The sequence below is a fragment of the Parus major genome, chromosome 2 (genome assembly GCF_001522545.3).
Source record: "Parus major isolate Abel chromosome 2, Parus_major1.1, whole genome shotgun sequence".
In the NCBI taxonomy this organism is placed as follows: Eukaryota; Metazoa; Chordata; class Aves; order Passeriformes; family Paridae; genus Parus; species Parus major.
The window spans coordinates 8,463,300-8,485,754 of record NC_031769.1 but is presented as its reverse complement, the minus strand read 5'-3'; the positions used below and the strand labels follow the sequence as shown (position 1 = coordinate 8,485,754).

The 22,455-nt window shown below is 44.5% G+C and overlaps 1 protein-coding gene and 1 long non-coding RNA gene across 16 annotated transcripts in view; one reads left to right on the top strand and one right to left on the bottom strand.

The window, feature by feature from the left end:
• Positions 1-22,455, bottom strand: part of DNAJB6 (DnaJ heat shock protein family (Hsp40) member B6) — an 89,083-nt gene that overhangs the window by 23,290 nt on the left and 43,338 nt on the right. For 2 of the 10 annotated variants that reach the window (XR_004500404.1, XM_015616738.2), the window contains exons 9-10: positions 16,360-16,566; positions 4,743-4,768 (exon numbers count right to left, since the gene is read on the bottom strand). Coding sequence is in view for 9 of the 10 variants with exons in the window: in XM_015616738.2 (XP_015472224.1) it covers positions 4,743-4,768; positions 16,360-16,566 (233 nt within the window). In the remaining variant the exon portion in view is untranslated. Of the gene's footprint in view, positions 1-3,659; positions 4,769-6,886; positions 8,502-10,550; positions 16,567-22,455 lie in introns of those variants that run through there. The other 8 variants (XM_033520321.1, XM_033520319.1, XM_019005509.2 and 5 more) reach the window with 6 other exon arrangements.
• LOC107199415 overlaps positions 20,204-22,455 on the top strand; it is a 39,212-nt gene continuing 36,960 nt past the window's right edge. For all 6 annotated transcript variants that reach the window (XR_004500409.1, XR_004500411.1, XR_004500408.1 and 3 more), the window contains exon 1: positions 20,204-20,374. This is a non-coding gene — a long non-coding RNA (uncharacterized LOC107199415). The remainder of the gene's footprint in view (positions 20,375-22,455) is intronic.

Here is a 22,455-nt window from a genome sequence, read left to right as displayed (position 1 = left end):
AATATAAAAACAGGAGCCAAAAGCAAAGAAATTAAGTAATAATGTATTGGGTGTGTAATGAAAGGTCTGTTAACATTTCCATTATTCAGCTTCCCTCCCTGTATGCCTCCTCTGAAGCATTTATGACCCCACGAGGAAACCTTCTCCTCAAACTAGGGCTGTAAGGGGTTAATGGTGTGAGACCAACACTTTAGAAGGGGAGTTCAAAGCACTGTACAAAAATGAAGGGAAAGGTCCTGCCCTGGCCTCTGTTTGTTGTCACAGCAAAAGCCCCAGAACATTTCACTGAATTGACCTTTTGCAAAAAATTTCAGAGCTGAAGGGAGGGGGTCTGCAGACGAGCTGTGGTCAGGAGAAGGCACAGGGCTGTGGGAGAGAAGACACCTATGCTTGCCCCAAACCTGTCCCCTGAATAGGGGGCTGGAAACTACAGGCCCCCTCCACTGAGTCCACTAGTAGTCAAAACAAATAGCACAACAAGAAAAGCTGAACATACACATCCTTATTCTTGACATTTACCTGAACTTCTACAAAAATAAATACTTTTCCACTATGACCAGATACTTCCTGACTGCCCAGCTGAGAGGCTGCTTGTGCAGCCTTGGCAAATCCATAGGCATTTCAGGTGGAAGCAAAACACCTGGCTGAAGGTCTCACCAGACCAGTGGTGGAGAGGGACCGAGACCTATTGGTTTCCACCACTTCCATCATCCACATCCCGCAGACATGATTTGACACTCAGATTTCTGCAATGTCCTGAAGGAATGTCCTTTGTTCTAGTGAATGATCACCAAGAACACAGCCAGCAGGAACAGAAATACAAAGCCTACTTTGAACACCTCTGCCTGTGTGCAGGTGTCTGTCACTCTCTGGATCAAACTCAGAAATACAGGGCCTGTTCTGTAACCTCCTGGTTTTCCAAACCATACCTTTGTAGTCTCACTTCTCAGCAGCAACAGGTGATGGCATCATCACCCCCTTCTTGTCAATGCCAGCAGAAGGTAGTTCTAAAATAAAGGCCATCTCAGAACCTTTCCCCTCTGCCAAGAGAGACAGTCTCATCCTGATGACTGGAGTTTCCGAGCCCTTTCTAGCAAGAGACCGATGACTTTTATGGGTGGAAAATAGATTCTGAGGCAGCTCATTGTTAGCAGCTTAAAAAAACACATTAAAAAACCAAAACCTATCTGCTAACTAACCCAGGAAAAACTTACTAATTCCTGCAACCAGCGGTTATTTCATAATTGGGCTGGTGGAAACACCTATAGCTCTCTACCTTTCTCAGCTGACACATCACAATAAAACATGATATGAGGTGACTCATTACCATCGTGTTCTATCACATCCATCTCATAATGCAACCTCAGACTTGCATTACATGAGCTGAATAATATTTTCCTAAGAAATCATGATAGAAAAATCTGTGGTTCTAAGGGAAGTAATTTTTTTGATTAAAGAAAATGCCACCACCAAACCTGAGTCCTGCTGAGAAAATAGGGCCTCAGGTGCACCCAAACACCTCCTCCCTGTACACCCCAGCAGGGCTGTCTGAGCAGCAGATGCACAGCATGCAGGGGTCACCCAGCACCTGAGTCTGTCTGCACTCAGGGCAAAAACATATTGGGCAAAATCACATTTACAGTGAAACTGGATCTGACCCAGAATTGCAGAGCCAGACACGTTCTGGGCTTTGACAGGTCCTGGCACCTTTTGGGGGCTCAGATCAGTGAGCTGGTTTTGCCTCTGCACTTTAACTATCAGTTTGCTGTCCTGCACCCTCCCATCTCTCTGGATGTTCCCATCGCTGACGTTTCCTCATAACTATTTCCTCAGACATTTAAGATTTCCCAGATGACGTGGATGACCCAAAAACCCAGTAAGTGAACACTGGCATGCAGCTGTCCCTGCACAAAAGATGCTGACAGGAACAGGGAAACTCTGAGCCCAGATTGCTACAGATGGGAAATACCTTCTGCATATTGGACAAGAAGGGGCTGGCAGTGGAAAAGCTGTTGCAGTGCCACGGGCAGTGCTGCAGAAATCGGGGACACGTGGGGTGACACCGCCCAGGGCTCCCGGCACTGCCTGCAGGGATGTGTCACACCAGGAGCATGGTGCCTTCCCGAGGTTTCTGGGCCCATCTCCCTGGCTGATCCTTCAGCCAGTGCCAGCTTTCTGTGGGAGCAGGGCCTGGCAGTGGCCACAGACCCCCAGGCCAGGCAGAGGCATGGACAGCGAATGCTTGGAGGAGCAACGAGTGGCGGCAGGAGCCGAGCCTGAGTCAGGAGGAGCACATCCCAAATGCTGCCAAGGAATGTCCCATGACGTGATTGTAGCTGAGGGGGAGGGAAGGTGCGTGGGACCACGCTCTGGAGATACCATCACTGCCATGAGCTCATGTGTTCGCACCCCAGAGCCTCTGAGAGCCTGGTGAGACTGAGGACAGCAGAGCCAGGCCCCAGGGCTGCCCTCCCTGCACTCCAGGCTGTGCATGGCCAACTTCTCTTTCTGTCAGTGGAGTATTAGCAAGCTGATAACCTGCTACTCATGCTTGTCCAGATGGTCAGCACAATTCATGGAGCTGAGCCACTATTTAACCATCTTTCCCCATTCTGAGAGGGTGATCCAAGGTAGGAAAGGCTTTCTGCAAGGAATGGCTCAATGTGCTGAACCTCTTGAGCCATAGAAGAGTTAACCAAAGGCTGCCATGAGTGAGATGTGTCAAATCATGAGTGCCATGGAAAAGGTGAGTGAGGACGTGGTGGGCAGCGTCTCTTCCCATGCTGGGATGGAGGAGGGGAGGAAGCAAAGGAAGATGTAGGAGAGAGTTTTAAAACACAGCACCTATCTCCATTACCCAGTGGAGTCACATGAGGAATGCCTTGTCATAGGACAATGAGTATTGAGAAGCTTTCTAGGTTAACAAGTCAATGGGGAAAAAAATACTGGGTAACAAAAAGGCCATTTCTGGATCCAGGAGCCTCTGACCCCTAAAGTGCCACGGCTGGGAAAACATTTTGGTGAGGTACAACACGTTTAGCCTGTTCGTGTGCTTTCCCCTAGGCAGCCACCATTAGTCATTATCAAAGACAGGACAGTGGGCCAGGCAGCTGACAAATCCTTTTCATGGGTACAAAGCATGACTCACAGCCCAGGGAAGGCTCCAGCGCGGTACCTGCTCCCCTCACATCCCGCAGCGCTCAAACCCGTGTTGTCACAGCTCCACCAGTGTGGCAGGTTCTAGCTTGTGCCTGCTGCCAGGATCAAGTCAACCACCTGTGGTGAATGTCCCTTCCAGGTACCGTGGGAAGTGGTTTTTTAGTGCTCCAAAACCTCTCCTCAGTACTCCTTCCCTTCCTTGTCTCTGTTACAGAGGCTGCAAAGAGCCTCCTGGTCTGAGGTAGCAATAGCAAGAGCACTGCTCATCTAAACATATTAAACAGTCCAAAAATGCCACACATCTGAACTCAAAAAAAAGGTAGAAACACATATTTTATAGGTTTAACCCCAATACATGTAAGGGGTGTATGTGCATAAAAGCTTTGGCGTGATCCACGATTTTGCCATCTCAGCTTTCATCTCAAAAGCCTAAAAGTAAGGTTTGTTTTTTAAGTTAAAGGAAATCTTCCCAGCTGCAATCTCTTAACACTGAAATAATGTAAAAATAACACCTGGCATATAAGACTTCATTAAATTTCAACCACCAGCAGCCTAAAGAACAGGCAAATTGCTCAGCATTGACCAAAGGATGAGCACTTCCCAAGCAAGGGATGGAAAAAATGACAAGTGCTATTTCAGTAGAAAGGTGGATGTGTGTGCCAATGGAAACAGACATTGAAAAGATGCAATTAGACATCCAGCCAGCACAGTGAGGTCCCATTCCCTCCTTGAATACATCCTAGAAAATCCATGATCTCTTCCAGGAAGATATTGAGGTGTTTCCCTGAAATCAAAGCATTCAGACTCATTATCAGTGCAAGTGTTTTAATCTCCCTCTCATATTCACATCTTACTTTTCGGGCTGGTTTTTCAGTGACAGCATGAGGGGCCTTCAGGAAGAGGCAGGATCCTGCCTATCTCAAGTCTGGGATACTTGAAACTGTAGTTCAAGATATGCCAAATGACATGGTCAGTCTCTTGTCATGATGAGAGCAGTGAGGTAACCTATCCCACGCTTGGAAATGTCATCATCTCACGTCAGCTCAGCCACTTTGTCTTTCTCCTGCTGTCAGGAGTTAACAGCTGGTGGCTTAGAGGGCACCAAGGTACATAACAGATCTGATACTTCCTAACACCTCACCTAATCCTTTTTGGCTAGAAGACCTTAAGAAGAGACAAAGTGTGCTGACACAGGGCAGGTGAATCGACCATAGTTCCAAACATGAATATTTACTGAGATCTGTATGTGGCTGTAAGTGCCCTCTTTTAATTCTCATCAGAGGGGAGGAAAATTTCCTTGCCTAGAGTTTTTAGTGCAACAGGTAGCAATGAGAAAAGTTCTGCAAAGAGTGATAATAAGTCTCTTAAGACCAACTTCCCACTTGGAAAGAAGATAATTAAATATAGCTAATCATGAGCTAACATGCCACCCCCACCCTCCCATCAATGTGTGGGTTACAGGGCATCTAGGTGCTCCCTGGGCAAGGAAACGTGAGAGAACCCTAAAATGTGAGCTCAGCTTGGACATAAAAAGAGCAGAACTGCACAAGATAAGCAGGATCTGAAATACAGGAAGGACTAACCTGTGCATCCAGGGAATCCTGTGCAACTAGCACACAAAACAAAAGGGAAAAAAATGGGAATTAATAGAATTCTTTACATGTAGAATAAAACAATGACATTTGATATAGTAACAAGCTAATCCCACCACTTGATAGGCACCAGTTTGGTGGCACATAATGGGGAACATTCCTGAAGAGTAAGTGGGTACAAGTCACACATTTCAGATGTGGTTGGGAAAACAAGCAGCTTAGTGCTTACCTGACTATTACTGTGCATTTTCTAGATATTTGACTCATCATCTTTTCAGTGTGTTATTTCAAGAAACACATACAGAGGCTCATGAGATAGTTTGACATTTGGGGAAAAGGGAAGTTTCTGTAAAGGCAGCCAAGCTGATAGAAGGAAACAGAGCTTTGTTAGGAGCAGGATGTACAGGTCTGCAAGCTGCTCATGAAGGTGGCACCAGCATGGAGCAGAGATTGGGAAAAACCTGAAAAATACTTTTATGTCGCTCTGACACCTACACACTATGAGATAATTTATTTCAAATCAAAGTCTTACAAAATCTTGGTTCAAAGACTAGACAGTGCACATCTCTGAAAGGTGTGGAAAAACAACTGAACTTAAACTATTTTCATAGTGGCAGCTTCCAAGGAGCAGGAACATTTATCTGTCAGCATTGTTTGTTTGCAATTGTGTCCTCTCTAAAAATTGGGGTTTTTTCAGTTTATCTTTTTAAGGGACACCTTTCAGTATCTCTATCTCTAACTATCCTGACACTCCACTGCTAACTACCCTAGTAAATTTATTTTCTTACAGGATACATTTCAGGTCTTGGAGCCCAGGTATCTTCTCCATAAAGAATAATTTTGCAATACATTTTATACATCACACCAGCCCCATATTTAAACTAGCTCTGTTTCTGTTCTCAGCTCTTCCACAGGAGTATTGTGGGATGGGCAGGAATCATTTCCCAACTTTCACAATACATTTATTCACAGCAACCCTTGGGCCAGCATCATCTGTTATCAGCTGTGGTGTCTCACACCCACCTGCATTTTTTCCTACCCTGACACATATTTAAGTACCCACATCATCAGGCAGCCTTCACCTGTGGCAGATGGATGCACTGGGATACAGAACCATGTGCCTGCTCCTGCAGACACAGCACCAGCTCCAGGCTGTCCTGGAAGCAGCACAGCCCCATGAACACAGTGCTACAGCCACGCTATGCTTGAGCAGTTCCCCTTCAGCTAAAATCCAGAAATAATTAGGCTGAGAAAGAAGGAATTAGGCTCAGTGGCCATGGGCCCACATCTCTTTAATTTCTGGGCAAGCCTGGACAGATTCTAGGTAGTTGTGGGAGAGGTGACGCCCGTGGTTCCCTCCTCTGGGGACTGTGTTTCCCAGGAGTTTCTCCCAGTGGAAGGTGCTGGGTGTAGGAGGCCACCTGCAAGCACAGCAGCACCCTTCCAGTGGGATAAGGATGCCTTTGTTGAGACAGGCTTTTCCTCACTAATTTAGGGCCTGCCTGCAGGTCTCCTAATTAATCCTCTACCCTCCTCCATCCAGCCTAACACAGGGGTTGAGTCAAGGAGATATTTATGTACCAAATCCCTGTCTGCTCTAACTCTTCAAGGCACATTCCTGATCTGGAGCCACTCTGTCCCATTACGTGGGGCTGCTCACAGCACAGGGACAGCCCTGTGCTGGTGTCACCTCTCCCTTCCTCCACCTCTGCTGCTTTTCCAAAGCCTGCACCATGTCCCCAGCAAGTAATGAGCAGTGCAAGAGCTTTGAACTAACATATGGATGGGGGTCATTTCTCCTGGAGTATGGAGAGCAGCCTAACCAGGATGCAGTTCAATGTTGTGCATTATCCAGGATGAATATTCCTTGTGTGGCAAATGTGCAAGCTCTGCTTGAAGTATACTCTCATCACAGTGATGTTTCCAGCCAGAAAGAACCCTCATTTTCCAGTATCAGCCATTTGACACAGGGACTGTATTGACTTGCTCATGGATTTAACAAAAGGAATTACCTGGAATGCTTGTGAGCGCTGTGTGAATGAGGACTCTCCCCCCTGTGCTTACAGCCTGAACTTTAATGGAAATGAACCACAAAAAACAAATGCCAGTCTACAGTACAGTGCAAGAGGACAAAGTATAAAGGAAGATTTTCTTTATTTTTAAATATTAGTAACACTCCACAAAAAAAAAGTGGTACTTAAGTGACAGAAAACTGGTACTCGGTCCTTACTTGATCTTAACCACAATTTACAGACCCTAAGAGAGTTCACAAATGGTTATTGCATGTTATGTGGTGCCTGCAGAGGGTTATATTGGGGAATTGAAGCTAAACCATTCAGATACCAGAGACACCAGAATTTGTTATATCAAACCATGCTAGAATGCAGACTTGGCTTTTTCTGTTTAGCTCCTCTCTTACACAATTTTGTGCATTCCTACATCTTTGAAACGTTAGGATGAGTGAGCTTCTCCGGGAACTGTGGACTTTCAATATTGCCAGGTTTAAGGCTGTTACATCAACAACATATTGGCAAGAGGAAGACAAAAGAAACAAAACAAAACCATAAGCTGCTAACTCCTACCTGGAGGTTAAAAAAAGGAGACAACACACTGACAAGAAACATGCAGGTAAATGCTTAAGGCAACAGAGGGGCTCTGTACACACTAAAAGGTTAAGAGAAGCAATGTGTCATGCACATGAGACAAGTATGGGAAGCAAGGAAGTCATCTTGCCAGGAAATGTGTATTTATTTTAGATCTAAGACATCTTTTCATGCTAAAAAAAATTAGTCCTGCAATAAAACCGATGTCAAATGCTTTCATACATAAAGGTATAAGTTTTTTTGCAGAAACAAGTTGATAAAATCTAAAATGGATGCTGAAAAAATGTTTGTTATCTAAAACCTACTCAGAAGAAACAAAGAGCAGTTTTAAAGTAGCACTTGGATGATTTGTCTCTAGGTTCTGAAAATAAACTTTTAAAATAAGGAATGATTTCACTAAATGATTCATCAGGAGTCAACTAAGCCTAGAGGAATCAGTAGGAGTGCTTACAGGAGACCATCATTACACTACATTTCTTAAAATCAGAGGATATAACTTCATGATACAACTTAATATGAGGGAACATTATAATAGCAGGGACAGAACTGCCCAGCCTGGGGGAAAAAAACCCAAAAAACCCAACCATAAAAGTCACTTATTAATCTTGCAAAATTTACCCTAAAAGAGCTCATGTCTCAGTCCCACTCCCAATGGCATGAGTGAACAGGACTCTGCTTTCAACAGGCCTGATGTTGATGCCAGTGACCAAACAAGCAGGCATTTGCCTTTTATATCCTACAGGACACATAACAAATACTAGACTAGTGTTGTCTTAGTCCCAGGGAAGGAAGAGGTAAGAAATTCTGTAACGCTTTCCAATCTTCAAACAACACACTTCTAACCACAACCAGCCTTGTCTGAATTCCCTAACCTGAACGGGCAAGAAAGCCACTCCGTGAAACTAAAAGGAATAACATAGTGCAATTTTAGTACAGTTTTAAACATGAGTCACTTCCTTGGTAGCAGTGTGAACAATCAAAAAATATACACAAAAGAGGTGTGCTTGAAGGTAACATGAAGTTGTCATTATTATAAAGGTATTGCCATAGCAGAGAAGTCCATTTTAGTAACTCGCTTTGGTTGACTTCTTCTTCTTCAGCTCCTCTCTCTGCTTCTGCTTCCTCCTCTTGCTGCCTTCTTTGTATCCTGAGGAAATATGGCTTGTAAAACACTTTTCACAGCATTTATGGACTTTTCTCTCTAGCAAAAGCACATGTTCTCTGAATGGTTTAAAGAATATTAAAGAAAAGGTCTGGCTTCCTAATGTGTTGTTTGTTTGTTTGTTTTAATTGCCATTTTCACTATATCCCCAATTCTACTATATCCCTTACATAGGATAGAAAGAAAATACTACCAAACTTTGAAGTTTGAAAAGATCTGGAGAACTTTCAAAATCCTTCAAAGCCATTCAGGAAAAGCTTCAAAATTAGAGCACATGCAAAACCAGAATAATTTTCAAAAAGGAAGCAATAAATAAGACTTATGCAGCAGGAGCAATTTAAGTACTGGCATTTCCTGCTCACGGTAGTCAGAGTTACCACGATATTTGCATTTCCATTTTAAGACTAGGGAATGCCAAGAATCCTGAGTAAATAAGAAGGTGCTCAGTGTTTACCAATATATATTTTATAAGCTGGTCATCAGCCTGCTCATGCTTAACTATGCACCACAGGTTATATTCAACTGCAGCCCCAATGGTGCATGAAAGCATTGAGTTCAAGCAACAATTATTTGCTACAAGTTCAGTAGGCACAAGCTTCCAGCCATGTGATCATCATTCCAATGGTTTATTACCCCCACTGAGATGTGTGAAAAGCAGTTCTTGCTCGGCATCACACCTTTTCCTCCAAACCTGCAGTAAAATCCAACTTGCTGGCAGCCTGCACGGGCAGTGAACTGTGTGAAACACCACATCTACCCAGGTGCACCCATAAATCTAAACTGAAAGCCAGTAAACATCTCCCTCAGACAATCATCCTGTGATGTTTTGAGACAGCTGGAGGGATCTTTCAGCTCAGTGGTGCTCTGTCACTGGAAATCAGCACAGTCCAGTGACCAGGACCAGCACAGAGCGGAGCAGCCCCTGAATCCAGCTGAGAGGCAGGGCTGGCAGTCAGAGGAATGGCCCTGGAAAGGCACAGCTCTGCCTGGATGGAAATCTCTTCTTTCCCTCTGCTCTGTCAGTGGGCAGGCAGAGATGACCCCAAGGAAGCAGTTCACCAGTGCACCTGGCTCTCCATCAGTTTATCAATAGCAAAATTAAGATGGGAAAAGGAAGTGGTGGGAGGCCAGGGGAGTACAAAGCCACACTGTGGCTGCAGTTTGATCCTCACCAGAGCTCCTCCCAAGCACAATTAGACATGTGCCCACAGCACAGCTGAAGTTCTTCAGTCCAAGACTCGGGGAGAACCACAAGGTAAGCTTTCAGCTTAAACCATTTGAGACATTATCAAAAGCTTAAAGGAAATACACTCACTTGTAGCAACAGGAAACTGTTCTAGGTTATCACTCTAGCTCCTGTGCTGTACCCACAGCATGACTTCATCTTTTGCAATCATCTGAGTCAAGAGGCAGGATATTTATTTAGAAATTCTGCCATGAGCGATCAGCCTGCACAAAGTTAGAGTGGAAACCAGTTTTCTTGTTTAAGGAAGAGAAAAGCTGGCAGTGTTTAGCAGAATTGCAGATGATGCTGGGTTTTCCCTGCACTCTGTCACCCCCTGAGCTACACTCCTGTCCCTGGAGTCACTGTGTGAGCATCTCCTCACTAAGAACTCCATCCAGGAAGTTTCCTTCCACGTCAGCCCTGTACATCACCAAAAATAGGATCCTTTTGAATTCAATTCACTGAGTAAGGCACCCATCCCTGAAGGGCTCAAGCATCTCCCTGCTTTCCCACGGAGGTCAATGGAGGTGGAAGAGACATGCTGACTCCTGAGAATCAGTCACCTGGGGGGTGTTATTCTAAGAATTCCTCCCTTTACTGGAGGGAAAAACATCATCATATCAGCTGATCAGAACCAGCTCATGTAAGAACTCTGAAACAATAACACAGATATTTGGGAAAGAATCATTAAACCCTAGCAGGTGTTAGTTTCATAATTGTTTTAATTTTTCATTCTTAAAACAGTGTCAGTATGTCTAAAAGGTTTCCACATCCAGGCATGATAGGATCTGATCCTGCTATTTTATATCTAATACTTTTCTTTTTTTTTTTTTTTTTTTGCAATAGTCCATTTTCTTCAAATTTTTGAGATTTTGAAAGCAATTCTAGCAACCATTTCTTAAAAATACTGAGTCAATGTAAATTTTGACTAGAAGTGAATACCACATAATCTATTGTGTTATAAATGAAACAACTCAAATGTTAAAATATTGTGGTATGAAGATATTTAGGCATTTGACAACATGGTCTCCTACCAGCCTCTGGAATGATAAGGCTGAAAAGTGGAAATCTTTCAAGCATTATCACTGACACACAGAAAGAGATTGCCCAAAGTAGGAGATAACACACAAACACAGAGTATTCCTCAAGAGAAAACTGCCAGGTCTTTTCTGTTTTGAGCCTGCTGTGATAAATAATTTCACTGTCTGCCATTTCCTTTTCTACCCCCACCTAAGAAGAAAGGATAGGTCAAACTTTGCCAGTCTGTTGCTCCAGCAATGCTATGCTGGGTGATAACAGCCAAAAACGTGATCCAAACAAGTGAAGCAGCTCCTGACATAAATAAGAATTGCACACTGAAGATGTAACCCTTCGGTGCATATTTCACTCAAATACTTCAACCAGCACTAATTAAAAGCACATTTAGCTGCCTTGGTTACAAGACTAGCCTCAAAGTCATGAGACAACAAAATCTGAATTAGAAAGCAGCAGCCCCATGACTGATCACTGCAGTGAGCCCATGTCCTGGCGAATCGCCAGCACCCCAAAGTGTCCACAGAAACTTCCCATGGCAAGCGCCAGGCTGAACTGGCTTCAGCCAAACAGTGCTGGCCTTGGAGAAGGCTGTTCAAATTTCCACCCTTAGCAGCAGTCTTTAGCCACCCAAACTCTAGAAATGCCTCACGGGGCAGAGGGAGAACAGGTTGCCAAGAGCTTCCCCAAGCTGTGACGTTTGGAAAACAAATCCACTCAAATGCAGATAGAAATCTCCCTAAGTTGGTATATCTTGCTTTTGTCAGCTGCCAGGAGCAGAGACGGGTGAAGCAAGAATCCACACCAATTGGAATTACACCTGCTTTACTCCTAGGATAATTCTTGTCTAAAACAAACAGCATCAGCTAACCCACTCCTTCCATTTCATCCCCTTCTTTTCTACTTCTAGGGAGCACAGAAGCTATTCCAGCTTTCATAAAGCTGCTGAAGGCTGGAAACAACTTCCAGAAACACTTAGGTGCAGCTCCTTCAACCATCACTCAGCAAGGACCCAAACAAACTGGGAAGCTTCACTGCTGCGTCCCAGATTGACTTTCCTTCTGGCTTTCTACTTCCCTGCCATCTGCACTTGGCAGAGTCACGAGTTTGTTCAGTCACTGACCGTGAAACTCATCACATTCTTTGGTGGCAGCTGCAAGGGGGGTGTGCACATCAGGCAGCCGATCCAAAGGCACAAGTGTCCCTTGGGAAGACACTCCTACCCAACACATTTCTGGTATCCTGCTTTTTCCTGCCCTGCCTGACTCCTGCCTGCCCTAGCAGGATGCAGAGAGTGGCCACGGGTCTGCTCCAGCTTCCTTCTGCCGGCACAGGGAAGCGTAGGAGTCAGCAGGAGGAAACAAGGTGTCCAGGCACAGCTGACAATGAACACACAGCATTGCTGCTGCTTGACCCACTTCAGTGAGCAATAAAGGCCACAGCCAGATTTTTATACAAGATCTGCTAAGGTGAAGACTTTGAAGGAGCCTCCCTCCACTTTCAGAGTGAAACATTGAGGTTGGGGGTAGGAGTGATTCACATTTCTGCTCAAGTCTCAGAGAAAATGCTCTCCAAGATCTACCAACTTTTTGTTAAAATTGCAGCCTTCCTTCGAAGCATGGAAGCAGCCATGGCCCCAACATCCACAAAGCTTTAAAAGGGCAGTGAGGCACTTTCAAGCTGGGTTCTGCAGTGCTCTTTCTGATTTCTGCTCTTAGAAATGTCTCTCTAGTCAAAACAATAAACTGGTGTTTCAAAGGCAGCTGGCTTATTTCCAAGTTGCAGCCACCCTCTGTTATTTTAGACTGACCACACTCACATATGCCATTGTAAAAATTCACCCCAGATCACAGCTTCAGTATAATTTCATGGGTGACTCAATTTGCAAGTACAACTTTACACTTTCACATCCCCTCCCTCCAGCCACTGCTCAGCACACAGCACAACCTGACCTACTTCCCTCTCCTCATCCACAGCTCCTGCCTGTGCCATGGAGCATCATGGAGAGGGAGCCTTTAGTCAAGACTGGGGTGACAAAACATCCCACCCTGTCTAGGTATGCTGTTCCACTGTTCAATTATCCACACTGTTAAATCTACGGGGTGAGTTCTCCAGTTTCACTGGCCAGCCCAGTGATGTAATCCCAACTTTGATGTTTTAGGGGACTGAAAAGCTTTAGCAACTTGCAGGGGCCCTCCTTCACGCTTGCTCACCATGCCATTTCCTTTACCAATTCTGCCTAGCATACCAAGAACATACCAAGCCAGATAGCAGCTGTTTGCCTCCTGCTAATTAGAGTAACACCAGCACTGAATCGATTTCCAAGATTTTACTCCCAAATGGCAAGCAAAAGCTTGCAAGGCTATGCAGCCATGAAAGCCCTTCCACACACAGCCCAGCTGTCTTTGATGGGTAACAGGATGATTTCGTACCAGCAGCCAGAACACCATGCGTGAAGGCAGCTCTGGGCTGAGCCTGGGGGCAACCAGCCAGTCTCCAAATCCACCAGCCAGCCTTCCCAGCCCCTGCCCCACACAGGTACATCCCACCTGCACAGTTACAGCCAGGGGATGTGGAGCAAAGGGAGGGAGAACTCCATCATTCATCACCTCCATCATTCCTCACGTATTAGATTTCCACAAAAACCAGCGGCTTTGCTTTCCTTTCTCTTTCCATTACATGCCCAAAAAGGAAGTTTATGATGGAATTATAAAGTAATTAGTTTGGATAACAAAGCACATCACTGTTACTAGTTAGTAAAGTGTAATTCAGGAAACTGCATGTTGGTAAAAAGAACAGAGACTGAATTAAAGATGAAATGAAGTACAAACAGCTCAACTTTCCAGCAGAGGAATCCATGCCAGGAAAGGATCAAGATTAGTTAAGCTAGTTCTTTTAGAATGGTTTCCTCTTCACAGATGCCAGCAGATGAAAATTCAGCAACAAATTAATTATTTTTGTTGTAAGTTATAGGTTAATGAAAGCTATTTCTTTGAAAAGGAAGAGCAAACCTTGCAATATTATCTTCCAAATAATGAAATTTGTATATTTTTTCACTATTTTAACAACTAAACATTTCAATCATTTTTGCTGGATAAAGGTCAAAACTCTCAAATCCAAAGCAGTAGTTTTTAAGGAGCAGTTACCACTACCTCTGGCATTAACAGCTGCCATGCCCAGCTCTCTGCTGGCATTAACAGCACTTTGACACAGCTCGGATCCCACCAGTCAGCCGTGTATCCCACTATCAGGGAGCACATCACTGGCAGTATCTGAGTTCTTATGTCAAAAATTCCTTGTTTGGAGCTAGAGAACTGTTTGAGATATGCAGCAACTTCAGAGCACAAGAGGTGAAGTTTTATTCTAAAAGGCCGTTATGAAACCAGGAACAGTTTCCAGAGCAATTTCCACTAAAACACAAAGTGTCAATGGTAGATGGAGGATTAAACTCTCATTTTTTTGTTACCCACTGTGATAACTGGCAATCCTGACTAAGAAGAGGATTCATATCTCCTCTGGATATTGCCAGTCTAAAGGAGTTGGCCAGCCTTTCCTCTTGGACACCAGAAAGATGCCACTTCCAAAGGGACTCCCACCACATAGTCAAGATGAAACCTATCTCCTTCTCCTTCATTTAAATTTCCTATGGACTTACAAATCAAAATTCAAACATTTGCAGAGCTGGGAAAAGGACACCACCTCACTGCAGGTGAATCATTAATGACAGGGTTTGCTTGAGATGCTCCAGCTGGGACATCTAAAACTGCTGCATGGTCCTGCTGTCAAGGGGGACCCTTTCTCACCCACACTGGTGATGGCAAAAACATCTGATTCAAGGTGGAACTGCACCTGGTTTGAGGCCATTGAATTTAACTATTTCCCAGAGAATTAAGAGGCCTTTGGATCAAGGCAGAAATGATGCTGTTCTCTCCCAACGCCGGCCCATGTACGCACGGCAGCGATCGATGAGAAGCCGAGTGAGTAAAGTGGTCTCAGTAATTACAGAGCTGTGCTGGTGAAGCTGCTTGCTGGGCAAGGCAGTCAGCAGAGGTGAACACCCACGAAGGGGAATGGCATTACTGGCCAGGGCTCGTGCACAAACTCCCCAGGAAGGGATTAAGACACTCACATAGGTTTTTATGACTGACTCGACCAGTCCTTCAGCAGCCCTGTCCATCAGAGGAACAGCAGGCAAAATATTTAAAGCAACAGTAAAATCTTAGTCTAACTGCAATCAAATTTTCACCCTGAGTCTTTTTTGGCAACTCACAATCTACTGCTAGAAGAGAGCATTTTGTGATTGCACTAATACTTCTGGAAATTAATTTTAATTGCAAACTTGTGCGTCTTGGAGCATAAATAAATTCACAGCAAAAAGTCCTAAGCAGTCTTAAAAATTGCTCCAAAAATTGCACGGTGTGTGTCAAACTCAGCTGCTCCTTGGAATCCATTGCAAAATACTGCAATTGCAGAAACCCTTGTGTGTCCAAAGGCAGAGACAATGTTTTGTTTTGCCAGCCACAGGCACAGGAGACCGTACCTGTAACCCTTGCATGGGAGGCTTCACGACATCAGCCCAAAGGTTACATTCAGGCCTCTGTAACTTATTATATTTTTTTTTTCCTTTTTTTTGTCTAAAACGTAAGATTCAGCTTGGCCATCTTTAAACACACAAAGCTTCCAGCAATTTATCAGGAAGACAATAATCTGATTTTTTCAATCTGTAATCCATCATAATGCCTTTAGGTCTTCCATACAAAAGACAGGGTTAGGTTTAAAGGCTCATAAACACAGTGGAGTTTGGTGCACTGGGAGTGCATGAGCCTGTTTTGGGATACAGTGCATATTTTTCCTGTGCTGTGTTTACCCTGAGAAGCCTCATAAACTCACACCTCCCAGCACTTCACCTGATTTCACACTACTGACAAGGGCCCTTGGTTTGGGCATCCAAGTAGAAAGGCATCCTTCACGTATCAGAAAAACCTGTCCTTGCAGTCCTGGATGATCTCTGACCACAGGTTCCAATTAAATCAAGTAGTTATGAGGACTTTGTTGTCCAAGATAGCCTCTGGACTACATTGCCAAAAAATTACAGACTGGGAGTATATCAAAGGACTAATTACTTCCAAAAATAACCCGAACAATTGCCACGTTGCTACGTTAGCCTGAACGTTCTCAGCCTCCTCTATTAGGATTTAGTTGCCTAAAATTGCAGCTTCCAGAAATAGTTATCAACTTGCTGAACTTCTCCTTGGACAATGAAGCCAAACACAATTTAAGTCAATGAATGTGCAAAGTCTTGTGATGAGTTAACCTCTAAAATGCCTTCACTTTTAACAACAAAGAGCAGAGGCACTTCAGTAGCACAACATCCTTAAATATCCCAGGGCGTTAGTGAATCTAGGCTAAATGGAAGATCAGAGCTAAAGCAGGATGAAGGCAAACAAGCTGCTATTTATTATTTACCAGGGAACTAACATTAAGTCAACACACAGCACCAACTGCTTGCTTGGCTTTTTGGGTTTGGCTTTTGACTATGTGATGGGTCCTTCTCTGCATGTTTCTCACCAACACGCTTGTGCACACCTGATAAATAAAAAGGGGCCTCGAAGCTGCTCGTAACCCGGCTTTTATCTTGTTCTTCCACCTCATCACTATTGTAATGGCTGGCAAAGCGGGGGCAGCTGGCAGACTTGTGAGACTTCAGCAGGCGAAGGGTGGTCGGCTGGGAGGGCAGCGCGTGTTGTCCTCTCCGTCTGCACTCCTCGGCAAACGCTTCTTCATCTGCCTCCCCTGCAAAAAGCAAAAAAACGCAGGAAAAGTAAGCTTAACCCAGAATGCATAAATTTAGCCTGGAAAAAAAGCCTTAGAAATGGGTTGGATGTTAGGGGTCACAATACTAATGTCTTGGCTGTGGTTGGTCACAGACAATCCTGTGTATCTGCAGGTTGAGGAGTGTCTGGAGCAGAAAGCTCCATCAGTGGAGTACACTGAAACCACCCAAAAAAGTCCACCAGATATCATGAGTTGGGGGCCATTGTTCCCTTTTTTCCAAAAGGCAGGATGAGGGAGCTGAGCACATGGCCCTGGGCAGGATTTCTGTCCTGTGCAGAGCATGTCATCACATCCCACCTCACCTGGACTGTCCCGCTCAAGGGAAAGGGAAAGGGAGAGATAAGCCCAAGCTGGCTACAGGGGTGGTGGGACAAGAATTAAGCCAACATGGGCTCAGAGGGGCTGGATGTTGGCCATCACAGCTGGAAGGATGGTAGAAATGTGGAAGACATGGAAGACATGAAGACAAGAAACCATGTTGAAGCTGTGAGAGGTAAACACATGCCAGAGGCAAGGCAAGCACACACAGCACAGGCCAATGAACACAATGGAAATAAAACCCAGTGTTTGCAAAAACCTGTATGAAAGATGAGGTACTCCCATCACACTCATGCTGTTTTGCAGAGAACACTTCCCTTTGCTGCAGAAACTGTAATAGTACCACTGCTGCAAAGCAGAGAAATCACTACCATAACACACACAAAACTCAGCAAAATCACACATTGAAAAACAAACAGATCCCAAAAAGTCAACAAAAAATGTTCAACAAGGAAAATAAGGGGGGAAGGGGGGAAAGACTGGGAATAAAGGTGTGTACCACATTTGTCTCTTAAAGGCTTCTTAAAGTTTCATTAGTTCAATTACTTAAGTACATCTAATAGAGCTGATGAAATATGGCATCATTTTATTTTCATCAAAAGTGGTGTGTCATATTCTGGAAGTTTTTCCTGGGATGTGCCCAGCATCAGCTGCTCAGAGAGGGGTGTGTGCTCTCAGCTCTGGCGTGTGCTCTTAGTTCATGGCTGGAAAATGCTTTGAAGATGAAAAAGGCACCACGTACGCAACACGGGACAGAGCAGGAATACCCACTTTGTGTGTGCGCCACACCGCCGCTTCCAAACGCAACGGGCTGCATTGTCTTTACCTTGTACATGAGGAGATGCTTCTGAGGGCATGAGGAAAAGGAGGCAAGGTATGTTTAAAAAGTCATTTCACAGTGCAGTGAGGCAGCAGAGGCCCTGAAGCACAGGAGGACTCCAGGATGTGCCTCGTGTTGTCTGCCCGAGAATCCGACAGGCTCGGGTGCTTGGGTGTTAGCAGAGGATGCTCCTTCCCGAGTGGTTAAATTCCCATCCCCACCTCAACACTCCTGCTTTTGTAACCTGGAGTCCCCCACACTTCCAAAGGCACAAGCAAATGCCACAAAAACACAAGAGACAAGGATTTTTGCATTTAGTCTCTGCATCATGCCAGTGTAAAACCCTGGGGTGTATGGCTCTCCTGCAGTAGGAGAGAGCTTCCAGAACAGCACCAGGACTTCAGCTACAAGAGGCAGAGGGCAAGGAAAAGCTCAGGGAATGACAGATTAAGAACTCTCATCATTACCCTTAAGAGGCTACAGGATTTTATACCCAATACAAACAGCACTGAAGCAGGTTTCAGGCTGATGATACCAGGTCTGTGAAGGTAAGCCTATAAAATGCCAAGGCACATGGAACCTATTTACAACAGCTGCACACACGAAAACTAGTCAAGAGAGTTCACTTCCTAACAAATTACAGTACACCAGAAATAGGAGATCCCTCCTCTCCCATGGAAACACAAAGTGCATGGATTTCTTTTTCATGTGCGAAGTCTTGCTTAATGCATTTTTAAAATTTACATTTGCAAATAGACACAGGAATGGGAAATATGCTGAGGCCAGTCTTGAGGCTCACACACTCAGGGTGTGTTTGTGCATCACAGAGACACCCCAAACAGGCACACTCGTGCAGCTCCTCAGTACTGGGCTCAGGGAACCAGCACACCTTTGGAATCACAGAACACTTCAGCTGGAAGGAACCTTTAAAGCTCAGCTGGTCCAACCCTTCTGTAATAAGGAGGGACATCTTCCATTAGATCAGGATGTCTCAGGGTCCCATCCAACCTGACCTTAAATGTTTCCAGGGATGGGACACCTACCAACTCCCTGGACAACCTGTGCCAGAGTTTCACCACCCTAATTGCAAATATTTCATCTTTGTATCTAAGTCAACCCTCCTTCAGTTTAAAACCACTACACCTTGTCTGGCACTACAGGCCCTACTAAAAGGTCTGTCTCCATCTTTCTTATTAGCTCTCTTCAATATGTGGAAGAATTAGATCCATCTTGATCATGTAAGAATCCTTCAGTCTTCCATATCCCCATAGCAAAGGCAAATTTTAGTTCAACAAGTAGACCCCAAAATTTTCCCAAACTTTTCCCGCTTTATGAGTTGTGGGAAAGCAGGATGGCACCAGAAATTAATTAAATGATCTAATATCATGTCAGCTGTGATTTAAACACTGAATCAACTCCAGTGCTATGCATGGCATGAGCTGTCAGATCTTCCTCTGATCCTCCACCTTTAGCACACCTGGCACAGAAAAACTAAAGTGTGATTTGTGTCAATTATTCTCTCCTGTTCTACATATTTGAAACATTTGAGCCAGATGATCCCACTGCAAATACAAAACTTGAATAGAATTTACTCTGGGACAAGTTAGCCACAAAGGACATCACCACCAAAAAATGCTTAAATTCTGCTAGAGCTCTGTGAGCAGTGAAGTTTGCCCTAGAAACGGCTTTCAGGAAGACAGCTGGTATTGGGGGTGGGGGCTGGAATACCTGAGTTTTTTGAATATCCACCCAAGGAGCACCTACTGCTCTGGCTTTAAACATCCCTCAGTTCCCCCAACACCTCCTTCTTGCCATCCCCTGCGCCCCCACGCCAGCACACCATGCGAGAGCCTGGGCAGCCACGCCATGACCCCAGGCAGGGACTGACCCCAGCTAAAAATAATTCCTTTTGCCAGCTTATTTTTAACCCAGCTCGGGGCCTGCAGCCAGCTCATCGTGCAGCCACCCCAGCTGGGGCAGGGAAGGGGGAAATTATCGAGGACAGCTGGAATCAGCATCCAGGTTATGGTGTTATGCAAAAGAACTTATTCTACTAATGCAAATAATAATTAAAAACCTAGCAGTTCTTTCACTTGCAAAACCAGTTTGGAGAAGTTATATTTCTAAAGGTTAGTTCTGAAAATTACAGATTTGGTATTACCCATAACATTTAAAAACAATAATTAAGATTTGGTTTTCTGGTGCGCCAGGTTCTCCAAAATGATCAGCAGCTCCCAGGGAAGAAAAAAACAAACATGAGCTGTAGCATCCTGAAAAGCTGTGTCAGTGCTAAAAGCTGCCTTCTGCTCCAAGCAAGAAGGGCTGGAAAACAATTTCTAGGGAAGTGGTGCTGCCTGGCAGTGGGAAAGGGGGCTCCGGCTCCTTGGAGCTGGAGTAAACCAGTAGAGGGCAATATTGGCTGTGGCGAGGTGTCCTGGCGGAACAGCCGCTGCCAGCCCGGACTTGGGCGGTCACACAGCGATTCTGCACGGCTGTCCGAACTTGGACTGGGTGGGGGCTAAGGGGAGCCACCAGCTACACCAAAGGGTCTGTGCGTCATCCTGGAAAATGAAGATAACACGCTGGATTAAAAACAGCGGCAGAGACATGCCAGGTGAGCTGGGACAGGTAAGTCTTGGAGCACTTCACACCAAAAGCAGTACTGCACGGGCTACCATTATTGTTTAGATTATTAAATTATATATATATATATATATATATATATGTATGTATGTATGTATAATATTATATATTATTAAATTTAATTATTATTAAATATTTTATTATTTAGTGTTACGTTGAAGTAATTTCCATGTATGTCTAGGAATTGAAATGAAATCCTAGCAGGAATTGGCAGCAATTAATGGTAAGCCAGCAATGACAGAACTATGCAGAACAAACCAGGGTAAACATCCTGAGGAGATGGAGCTGTTCATTTGCATTTACCAGCTCACTTCCCGCACAGCAGCCCTACTGCTGCCTGCTGTGTTCTTACACACCTCACCAAAGAAATACACCTAGAATCGGGGCTTTCCCCTGTACTATGAAGTAAAAAGCAGGTGCACCAGTTTGCTCAGTCCAAAGGAACACATCCCTGAGGCCACAAACACCAGAGAGCCCCTGGTCCCGTGAGCAGCATCAGGAGATGCACCTGGTGAGGGACATCCGGCTGTATCTAATGACACAACAGCTCCGAGCTAAGCTCCTGCCACCCAGTCATTCACAGATGGCTTGCAGGAAGCTTCCTCCATTCAAATCTTCCTTGAAGGATGGCCTACAAAGTGTCTTTCTAGTACTCCAAGACTCTAAGGGCCAGTGTAAACTCAGAGCAAGGCATCATATTGCTGCTTCAGCTGCAAGTCTGAGGTTGACCTGAGCTGTTCCTGACGCACACTGACATCACAGACAGTGCAGAAAGCAGAGTGGGATGGGGAGAACTTCTCTTGAATTTCTCAACCCCTCCTGTTACAAGGGTTTGGAATTTACCCTGGGCTTACAGAGGACACTGGAGTTTCTGATGACTCAACTATATCAACTGCTGCTGCAGAGAGCTGAACTGCAACGGAAGGAGCAATCAAAAGTGAAAGAAAAAAATCCCCATTTAAACACATTTATCTGAAGTCAATTACACTATGGTCATTGTAACCTGTTGATAAGATTTTTCTACCAATAAACTTTTCCATTGTTACAGCAGCTCCCATATTAATATTTACCTTGACAGAAGTTCCAGGGTTCTTCCTGGACTGAAGTCCAACAGTTGCTGGGAAACTTTATGTTTTACAGGAACCAGTTCAATCTGAGAGCTCATCTAACAGATCTGTCTACAGGCCTGAATTACCCTGGGCTGAAAAAATCCTGGAGTTTAACTGGATCTTTTGTTTCTTCTCATGAAAGCTTCATATCTAATGTATGACAGCACAGAGAAGACAGCAGGAGACCAAGTGACTCTACTAAAAAACACAAATGGTTTAATTTGGGGGGCCACACCTTGAAAGTTGTTTTCAGAAAGTTGCCAAATCATCACTTTCTTTTAATTCCTGCTGGAAATGATGGATGCTCATTATAAAACACCCAGCCCAGGGTATTTTCCAAAACCACGTGTGCACACACACCCCTCACCTCTTCTGAAACTGTAGACAACATGCTCAGCCAAGAAAATACTCCCTCACCATGACTAGAGGCTATGTTGAGCAAGCTCTTCTGATTAATTGTTCTTAAACTTGTTTCTAAATGCCAGGATACACTAACACTGTGACGCTTAGCAGGAGTTATAAAATCCTCTTTCAGCCTGTGCTCACTTGGGTTTATCAGACTTGATAGAAACCAAAATTTGCATCAAGCCCTCTTTGGAAAACGTCTCTGAGTTTGACAGTGACAGCCCTTAAAATTCTTTCTCTTGCTGTTTGATGTGATGCTTACAAGAAAAAGCAGCCATTTTAAAATCCTCACATAGTTTTGAAAGCTGAAAGAGACTGAAATCACTCCAAAACTATCCAGGGAATGCTGGAGCAGCTGCCCCATCTGCACCATCGCTTTTGTAAACTGTAAAGGGAGTTTATTTTAACAGTGAGGTTTATCAGCCAAAGCACAGGACAAACAATGAGGTTTTGAGTCAGCTCCCATAGATCAGTGACTTTCACCAATTATTGGCAATCATTTTCCTTCCAGAGCAAATGCACTCAGGGTTACAGAGAACACAAGGTGGTTCA